The sequence below is a fragment of the Babylonia areolata genome, chromosome 22, assembly GCF_041734735.1.
Source record: "Babylonia areolata isolate BAREFJ2019XMU chromosome 22, ASM4173473v1, whole genome shotgun sequence".
NCBI lineage: Eukaryota > Metazoa > Mollusca > Gastropoda > Neogastropoda > Buccinidae > Babylonia > Babylonia areolata.
This window is the reverse complement of record NC_134897.1, coordinates 25,207,175-25,217,174: the sequence shown is the minus strand read 5'-3', so window position 1 is coordinate 25,217,174 and position 10,000 is coordinate 25,207,175. Positions and strand designations below refer to the sequence as shown.

Below are 10,000 nucleotides of genomic sequence, written 5' to 3'. Positions count from 1 at the left end.
GGTGGTGGGCCGGACCGCTTGGAGTCCTGGGTATATATAGATATATTGTGGAGTGATGGTCTAGAGGTAACGCGTCCGCCTAGGAAGCGAGAGAATCTGAACGCGCTGGTTCGAATCACGGCTCAGCTGCCGATATTTTCTCCCCCTCCATTAGACCTTGAGTGGTGGTCTGGACGCTAGTCATTCGGATGAGACGAAAAACCGAGGTCCCGTGTGCAGCATGCACTTAGCGCACGTAAAAGAACCCACGGCAACGAAAGGGTTGTTCCTGACAAAATTATGTAGAAAAATCCACTTCGATAGGAAAAAAACAAATAAAACTGCACGCAGGAAAAAAAATACAAAAAAAGGATTGGCGCTGTAGTATAGTGACGCACTCTCCCTGGGGAGAGCAGCCCGAATTTCACACAGAGAAATCTGTTGTGATAAAAAGAAATACAAATACAAATATAGATAGATAGATAGAGAGATAGATAGATAACTCGAAACTCAGATTTAATGCACAAGGTCATATGCCCATGTCATGGGGGCGAGGACAAAAGAAAAAGAAGAAAAAAAAGTGCAGCAAAAACAAACACTAAAATCAAGTGTAACATTGAATACATATCAGTACACATACAAACAATAGTACAGTCATACACATACACAGAAGTGCGATTGATAATTATTCGGTTAAGGAGGTATTTAAGTTAAAGCACGCTTTAATTTTTAATAATTTGTTAAGTTAACTGTTATACACTTTCTCTAAATCCAAATGTCTCTTTTTTTTTAAAGCCTCAAAAATATACCATGCAACAACTTTACAGTGTTTGTCACTGGCCATCAAAAGTGTCATATATGAAACGCTGATGGTCGGGAGAAAAAATTTGCGGAGTAAATACTTTACCCTGATGTCACAATAGTTTGAACAGAAAAGTAAAAAGTGAATTTCTGATTCTGGAGCATTTCTACAAAATGGTGATCGGGAAAGAGAGACAGACAGACAGACAGAGAGAGAGAGAGAAGTGGGGTGGGCGAGGTGTGGGGTATGGGGAGGAGGGGACACACGTTTAAGTTAGACATTTTCGTGGTGTTTTGCGGAAGTCCTTGCTTGTTTACTTTTGTTTTGTTTTGTTTCGCGTTAATTGATTTGTTATCAATTGATTCGTTTGAGTGACTCTGATTGATTGAATACCCCCCCCCCTCCCGAAGTATGGGTTGCCTATACGGCAGGGTAAAATTAATGAGTGTGTGTGTGTGTGTGTGTGTGTGTGTGTGTGTGTGTGTGTGTGTGTGTGTGTGTGTGTGTCTGTGTCTGTGTGTGTGTGTGTCTGTGTGTGTGTGTGTGTGTGTGTGTGTGTGTGTGTGTGTGTGTCTGTGTGTCTGTGTGTGTGTGTGTCTGTGTCTGTGTGTGTCTGTGTCTGTGTCTGTGTATGGTGTTTCCTGTCTAATGGATTAATGAAATTCACTTTGAGCTGTTTAAAAAGAGCCATCTAAGTGTATTATTTTTCTTGTTGTTGTCAGTAGTAGAAGTAGTAGTAGTTGTTATTGTTATTGCTGCTGCTGCTGCTGCTGCTATCATCCTACCCTGCACAATCATCTCTTTGCCGTATCATCATCATCATCATCATCATCATCATCATCATCATCCCGCCCTGCAAAATGGGCTCTTTGTCGCATTTATTGATCATTATCATCATCATCACCATCATCATAATCATCATCATCATCATCCCCACCACCACCACCAACATCAACATCACCAACACACCTCACCTTGCACAATGGGCTCCTTGCTGCACTGAATCGTAGCGTAGTCGGACCCGACGGTGTCGTCACACACCCCGACACTCATGGGACAGTCACCCAGGGACCTCTCGCTGCCAGTGCAGTTCAAATCCCCCACGGTGCCCGGAGAGCTGAAGCGGAAAGTGCCCAGGGCTCCAGCGGGCAGGACGCGGTGAAAGCCATACCCCTGCTTCCGGCAGACCACGCCTGCCTCCTCCTCGCCGAAAGAGTCCCCGCCACACACATGCAGCCACTGTCCGTTCCTGTAGAGACGGACGATGCCCGCCACGCTGCTGTTGGTGGTGTGGAAGACGTTGGACAGCTCCGCTGTTTGCATGAGTAAAGGTGGGGAAGGGGGGGGGGAGGATGCGAACAAACAGGTCAAACGAAACGTCAACTTCGTGTGTTTGGAAATGATTCTGTTGAAATTAGTACCGCTTGTGATAGAGCATGTTAATTTGAAACGTTTATATCTATCTATACATATATATATATATATATATATATATATATATATATATATATATGTGTGTGTGTGTGTGTGTGTGTGTGTGTGTGTGTGTGTGTGTGTGTGCGCGTGTGTCTTTTTTTAGTGCACACATGGGTTTTGTTTTGTGCGTGGTTCAGGTCTGTAAAACTTCACGAAAAACTGTGAAACAAAGCTGTGATCTTATCATAATCCCCCAACCTCCAACCTCCACCACTTTTTGTTTTGTTTTGTTGCTGAAATACTCTTTAAAGTATGCACTTAACAAAGACAACGGAAACAACAAACAAACTATAACTATTTTCCAAAGAAAATCCCTGAAAAAACAAAAACAAAAAAAACAAACAAACACACACACACAAACACCAAACAACAAAAGCCCAGACGCTCACCTTCGTGTCTGCACGTGACGCCCAAGTCGTGGTCATGGTTGCTGCAGAAGGCACTTGTCGGCGGCGCCAGGAAGCCGTGGTGCCTGCAGCCCAGCAGACTGCTGTCCGCGGGATCACAGCTGGGCTCAATGAGGGCCACTCGCCCTGTCCCGCCGGGCACGCTGACCAAAAGAAAGCAACACAGAACTATTACTTTCAGACGGCGAGTGTTCATCTATTCCCTATAACACTTTCTTCTCCGTCTCTCCAAAGAACGAATGGATTAGCGCGGGAGCGTGGTAAGGATAAGTAGTTGTGTAGTTGTAGTATTAGTACCAGTAGCAGTAACAGTAGTAGTAGTAGTAGTAGTTTGAACAGTTGCTAAAAAAAAAAAGTTTGTTGCTAGTGTGTGCGGTTCTCTCTCTCTCTCTCTCTCTCTCTCCCCAAAGAACGCATTTTGTGTTCTATCAAAATGGATTAGCGCGACAAGTGCAGTATGAATAAGTAGTAGTAGTTTCAACAAGTCTTTTGCTTAAGTATGCAGGTCCCCCCCCCTCTCTCTCTCTCTCTCTCTCTCTCCAAAGAACGCATTTTGTGTTCTGTCAAACTGGGTTAGCGCGACAAGTGCGGTATGAATAAGAAGTAGTGCAAGTAGTAGTTTCAACAAATCTGTTGCTTAAGTATGCATCTCTCTCTCTCTCTCTCTCTCTCTCTCTCTCTCTCTCTCCAAAGTACGCACTTAGTTTTATGGCAAAATGGATTAGCGCGTCAAGCACAGTATGAATCAGTAGTTGTAGTCGTTTCAATAAGTCAGCTGCTTAAGTATGCAGGTGCCTCACACACACACACACACACACACACACACACACACACACACACACAACGATTCATACTTGTGTAAACTGGTCTGTTAATAAGATAGAACAATAAAATTATATTCACACACACACACACACACACACACACACACACACACACACACACACACACACACACACACATGTGGAGTGATGGCCTAGAGGTAACGCGTCCGCCTAGGAAGCGACAGAATCTGAGCGCGCTGGTTCGAATCACGGCTCAGCCGCCGATATTTTCTCCCCTTCCACTACACCTTGAGTGGTGGTCTGGACGCTAGTCATTCGGATGAGACGATAAACCGAGGTCCCATGTGCAGCATGCACTTAGCGCACGTAAAAGAGCCCACGGCAACAAAAGGGTTGTTCCTGGCAAAATTCTGTAGAAAAATCCACTTCGATAAGAAAAACAAATAAAACTGCACGCAGAAAAAATACAAAAAAATGGATGGCGCTGTAATGTAGCGACGCGCTCTCCCTGGGGAGAGCAGCCCGAATTTCACACAGATAAATCTGTTGTGATAAAAAGATAAATACAATACAATACAATACACACTTACTTTTTCGGGGTCCCCAGCTCATAGCCCAGACTTCTGCAGGCCACAGTGGCAGCCTGGTCACGCTGGTTGTCATGGAGGCAGACAGTACCCGAGGTACCCGCGTATTCGATCTCCACCCTACCCTCGTTGTCAGAGTCCCCACCCACCAGCTGAACCTGGGGCACTGCAACACACACACAGAGGATGATAACAACGTGCTGCAGTGATGACCCCGACTTGGAAGCGAAATGAATGTTGTGGTAGTAGTAGTAGTAGTAGAAGAAGAATGATGGTGATGATGGTGTTGATGATGACGATGATGATGACGGTGATGATAACCATCATCCACCACCACCACCACCATCATCATCATCATAAAAATAACAATCATTATGATATTTTTATCTAACGCTTCCAAACCACTCAGAGCCCCTATCAACTAGGATAAAAGCACACAGACACTGACGGACAGACAGATAGCCCACACACACACACACACACACACACACACACACACACACACACACACACACACACAGCACGCACATGCATCAACAAACCCACGCATACCCATAAATCTTGCCGCACACACGTATATATGTATGACAGTCAGTCGTGTCCGACTGTGACCAACAGAACAGCAGAGGAGGTAACTGCTGTGCCGAGTATCTGGACAAGTATTTGATGACAGTGTAGAGTGTCTTGCCCAAGTTACATCCCCACTCTCTCGGCCAAGAGGGTTTTAAAACAGTCGGCATTGGGATGATTCCCAAAGGCCACCTAGCAGCACACAACCACCACCATCACCACAACAACAACAAACAGCTACTCACGCTCATCACGGAAACAAATCGCCCCGTCCGCCATGACGTTGGGCCCGGAGCAGGTGGCGTTGCCCACGGGGCAGTCGAAGATGGAGCTCTCGGAGCCCTGGCAGTGGACCTCGGTCATCAACACGGGCCCCACAGAGGCTGAAGGGACGTCCAGGCGGTAGGCCTGGCCCGTGGGGAACCCGAGCTGCCTGCAGGCCACCCTGGCGTCCCGATCGTCCCAGTAGGCGTGGCACACACGCCCGTTCACCCCACCATGGTGGATCCGCATGATGCCCGAGGAGTTGGCCAGGTCCCCCACACCCCCCGCCAGAGACACTGAGCTGTTGGCTGCAAGGGGAATTTTTTTGCAAGGAGGAACGGTAAAGATATGATGATGATGATGATGATGATGATGATGATGATGATGACACTGATACCACTACTACTACTAATATTGATAATAATGTATAACACTCAGTCGTGTTCGACTATGATAAGAACAGCAGACAAGGCAACTGCTGTCCCGACTATAGTATCATGGCTGGAATCTGAACATAGTGGAGAACGTTTTGATATAACAACAATAATAATAATAATACCACCACTACTACTACTAATAATAATACTAATAATAATAATGACAATGATAATGATAATAATAATAATAATAACAATAATAATGTATGATAGTCGTGTCCGACTGACCATCAGAACAGCAAAGGAGGCAACTGCTGTCCCGACTATCTGGGCTAGAATTTAATCATAGTGGAGAGTGTCTTGACATAATAATGATAATAATAATAATAATAATGTATGACAGCCAGTCGTGCCCAACAAAGACCATCAGAACAGTAGAGGAGACAACTGCTGTCCAGACATTTTGGGCTACAATTTGATTAGTGGAGAGTGCCTTGCCCAAGTTACATCCCCACTCTCTCAGCCAGGAGGGTTTTAGGACAGTCGGTGTTTGTTGGGATGGTTCCCAAAGGACAACTAGCCCCCAAGGCTGCGGCACTAAGAGCCAGTGCAATACTGTCTCCTAGTTTGAGAGTCATAGTCCTTCACAAAAGACTAAGCTGCAGATGACTCCCCATTTGCAATGGAGAAACCATCGATCATACATGACGATGATAATGATGATAATAATAATACCTAAACAAACAAACAAACATTCAAATAGTCTCAATGTTATCCAAACGTCTCCCGTCCCCACCCCCCACCCCTCAAAAGGAACACGACGAGAAATTTCTGTTGTGAATTGTGTGGAAAAAAAAAACACCTACCGTCCCAAAAAGAACCAAACCGAACGAAAACAAACCAAAAAAACAACAACAAAAAACAAAAATTATGATAATAATAAATAAATAAATAAGCAAGTCAACAACAACAATGCCCTATCCCCTCCCCCTCCCCTCCACAAAGTCCAAACAAGAGTGAGCTGCTTCACTGACCAGTGTCCAGAGAGCCGTTGTAGCAGTGGACGGCAGCGTAGTTGGTGTTGTCCACGAAGGCACAGCGGTGGGTTCCCGCCGTGCAGTTGTACACGGAGGTCTCGTTGCCCCGACAGTCCAGGTTCACAGGCAGCAGAGGACTCTCAAAGGCACCGTAGGACCCTGTAAAATTTTGGAGAGAAAAATGGTTCGTTCAATCGCTTTTGTCCATTCGTTTAGTTCATTCATTCATTCATTCATTCATTTATGCACTCATTCATACATTCATCCATTCATTCATGCAATCCAACTGATCCATTCGGATGAGACGAAAAACCGAGGCCAACCGAGGTTCCGTGTGCAGCACACACTACACACACTGAAAAAGAACCCATGGCAACAAGTTGTCCTCTGGCAAAATTCTGTAAAAGAAATTTTCTCCCTTTTTTATCATTTTGCTTTGTTCATTCATAGGTTCAATAAACCTGTAGCATCAACTAATTTTGTTTATTCGTTAAAATTATGTGTCTCGTTCCGTGTCTATTTCGTGGTACGAAATTTTTGCATTGCACGTAACAATGGCTGATTTGAACACCCCCCTCGAACAACACAACTTTAACCTATCTTAAACCCCAGCACTTAACATCGTGATTTTAAGGGCGGCAAGCCTTCAGGCCAGGTAAAACTCATCATCATCTACCAAAACAAACCGCTGTAGGTATACCTTGTGGCAGTACTCGTCCATTCTGGAAGCCATTGTCTCTGCAGACGACCTCAGCCTCTTCGGCGCCAAAGCCGGTGCCACACAGGGTGCGGTATGACCCGGCCATCATGACCGTCACGATGCCGTTGTTGTGGTCCCCCTGTCTCAACAGTACTGCAACACACAAGGGGGGCGTGGCGAGGGGTGAGTGGGGTTGTGAGTGGTGTGGTGGTGGCTTGGCTGAGGAGTCAGTTATACGTTTGTATCGTTAGGAGCTGTTCTTTTCCCCTAATATCTGATTTGATTATGCTGGTGTGTGTATATCGACGGGCACAATAGCCGAATGGTTAAAGCGTTGGCCTTTCAATCTGAGGGTCCCGGGTTCGAATCTCGGTAACGGCGCATATGGGGTAAAAGTTGGAGATTTTTCCGATCTACCAGGTCAACATATGTGCAGACTTGCTTGTGCCTGAACCGCTTTCTTGTGTATACGCACGCAGAAGATCAAATACGCACGTTAAAGATCATGTAATCCATGTCAGTGTTCGTTGGGTTATGGAAACAAGAACATACCCAGCATGCACACCCCCGAAAACGGAGCATGGCTGCCTACATGGCGGGGTAAATAAACAAAACGGTCAAAAAAGTAAAATGTTAAATGCTACATGTTTGTCTAAGTGTGTATGTGTGCGTGCCTGAAATCTGATTGAGTAACACAGGAAACGAATGATGAGCGCTCGATGGCAGCCGTCAGTCGGCTCTACCCAGGTAGGCAGCCTGTTGTGTAAATGACCTCGTGTTTGTAAAGCACTCAGAGCTTGGTCTCAGATCGAGGATATGATATATAAGTATCCATATCAATCAATCATTGATATTATTATTATTATTATTATTAATTGACCGTCACGATGCCGTTGTTGTGGTCCCCCTGTCTCAATAGTACTGCATCACACAAAGGAGCGTGGCTTGGCTGAGGTATCAGTTGTATGTTTCTCAGTATCATTTGGTGCTTTTTTTCTATCTTGTCTGGTAATGCTGGCGTGTATATATGAACAGGGAGGGGGTGGGGTGGGAGCGGGGGCGTGCTTGGCTGAGGAATCAGTTGTTCGTTTGTATCGTTTAGTGCTTTTTTCTATCTGGTTTTGTTATGCCGGCGTGTGTTTATCAAGGTGTCGAGTGCGTTGTTTCAACGTCTGTGTATTCTACCGGACATTTCAAACCAGTTCAGATCAAGGGAAGTTACTATGAAGATAGACAAGTGATTGCTGAGTAGAATTATATGGGCGTTTGTTTTGTTTTTGTTTTTTTGTTTTTGTTTTTTTTTATTTGTGTGTGTGTTGTTTTAGACCCTTTGTGGGGAGTCAAACTCTGTATGCAGATTTTCTTGCAACATGTCGAAACTCCAAGTGACGCGATCACACAAATCTGCGTGCTGCGTTTTCTGCGCAGCCCGTAGCTCCGCGCATACGTGTGTGTGGTACGTTATCATAAAGTCAACAGGTGCAATTCTTTTCTGTTGTTTATTGTATATATTTAACTTGATCATATCTTTAGTTTTGATCATGTGTGTATTCTATAATCTCTTCTCTTCTCTCCTCTTCCGTTTCATCTCTTCTTCCCCCTTCTGTTCCGTTCTCCTCTATCATGTTTTGTTCGTAGTTTGGCAGTGTATCGGTTCGAAGCATTTCAGATGCGAGGGTCTCTAGTATCATAACTTTTTGTGAGGATCTGTGGTGCTCATCTTGATTTATGTATTGATTTTGACTCTGATGTTGTCCCTCCTTCATAATTATGGGGCCAAGGCCTTAAAAGAATCAAATATATCAGTCTCAGTCTCCTATCTTATGTTTTTTCTCTTCTCTCTGTTCATTGTTCGTTTCTCTTTTTCGCTCTGTTATCTCTTATCTTCGAATACCTTCTCCTCCCTCATCCCCTCCCTTCCTCTCGGCCCCCTTTCCTCCCTTCTCCTCTCTGTCTTCTTACTGTGTCCATGGCAGTAGACGGAGGCATCTTTGAGGTGTGTGTTGCAGCGGTCATTGGAACGGAGCCATCCATCACTGCGGCACTGCAGCAGACTGCCCTCGTTACCTCTGCACTGCACGTTGTTCAGGGCCACCTGACCGCTGCCTCGTCCGTAGTGAGACGACTGCACACACACACACACACACACACACACACACACGCACGCACACACGCACGCACACATGCACACACACACACACACACACAATGTACGCACGCAGACACAGCCACACACACAACAACAACAACAACAACACATATATGCACACACACACACACACACACACACGCACATACACATGTACACGCGCACACACATATGCACACACGCACAAGACACACATACATATTCACACACATAAGAGTGCACACACACACACACACGGACGCACGTGTATGCGCACACACACGCTCGCGCGCAAACACACACATATACACACACACAAAGAGAGAAATACACACACACACACACACACAACACACGCGCGCGCACATACACACACACACACACATTATGAAGAAATAAAACCTACACAATATTAAGAAATAAAATATGTATTTGCATAGCGAGTTCCTTCATTTCTGAAGGTAGGTAATGCAACGGTTACTGACATGTAGACTTCCGGTTTGCTCAAATGACGGAACTTTTTTAGGTCGCTAACTTTGTAAGGTTGTGGTCTACACAGCAACGGAATAATGTTGTTACTATCACCTTCTTTAAAAACGGTGTACAATCAATGAAAACAATCACAAACAGTATCAGAGGACCAGTAAGATTTATGAATCGAAGCCAAAGCTTGTGAATTAAAGAACGATTCAGACATGATCGGAAATCCCTTTCCTTCTGCTGTTTTCAAAGTTAACACCAAAAGTGTAAAATTATGAACACAAAGCAATACTGTAACAAGGTATAATATTTATCTATCCGACTCAACTGATGTAATCGTCATTTTACATTGATACTGCAGGATAGAAATGTCCAGAGAGACTACTGACCAATTAGACGAGACATATC

At 44.8% G+C, this 10,000-nt stretch overlaps 2 protein-coding genes across 2 annotated transcripts in view; both read right to left on the bottom strand.

The window, feature by feature from the left end:
- Window positions 1-5,119, bottom strand: part of LOC143297077 (scavenger receptor cysteine-rich domain superfamily protein-like) — a 6,229-nt gene extending 1,110 nt beyond the window's left edge. Inside the window, exons 1-5 of the mRNA XM_076609249.1 lie at window positions 4,852-5,119; window positions 4,040-4,202; window positions 2,647-2,807; window positions 1,756-2,094; window positions 1-26 (exon numbers count right to left, since the gene is read on the bottom strand). The exon at window positions 1-26 is cut by the window's left edge and continues 227 nt beyond it. Of these exons, the coding sequence (XP_076465364.1) occupies window positions 1-26; window positions 1,756-2,094; window positions 2,647-2,807; window positions 4,040-4,202; window positions 4,852-5,119 (957 nt within the window). The remainder of the gene's footprint in view (window positions 27-1,755; window positions 2,095-2,646; window positions 2,808-4,039; window positions 4,203-4,851) is intronic.
- A 2,736-nt stretch (window positions 5,120-7,855) lies between these two features.
- The window catches only part of LOC143297076 (CD5 antigen-like), a 13,022-nt gene continuing 10,877 nt past the window's right edge, over window positions 7,856-10,000 (bottom strand). The window contains exons 8-9 of the mRNA XM_076609248.1: window positions 8,947-9,058; window positions 7,856-7,905 (exon numbers count right to left, since the gene is read on the bottom strand). Of these exons, the coding sequence (XP_076465363.1) occupies window positions 7,856-7,905; window positions 8,947-9,058 (162 nt within the window). The remainder of the gene's footprint in view (window positions 7,906-8,946; window positions 9,059-10,000) is intronic.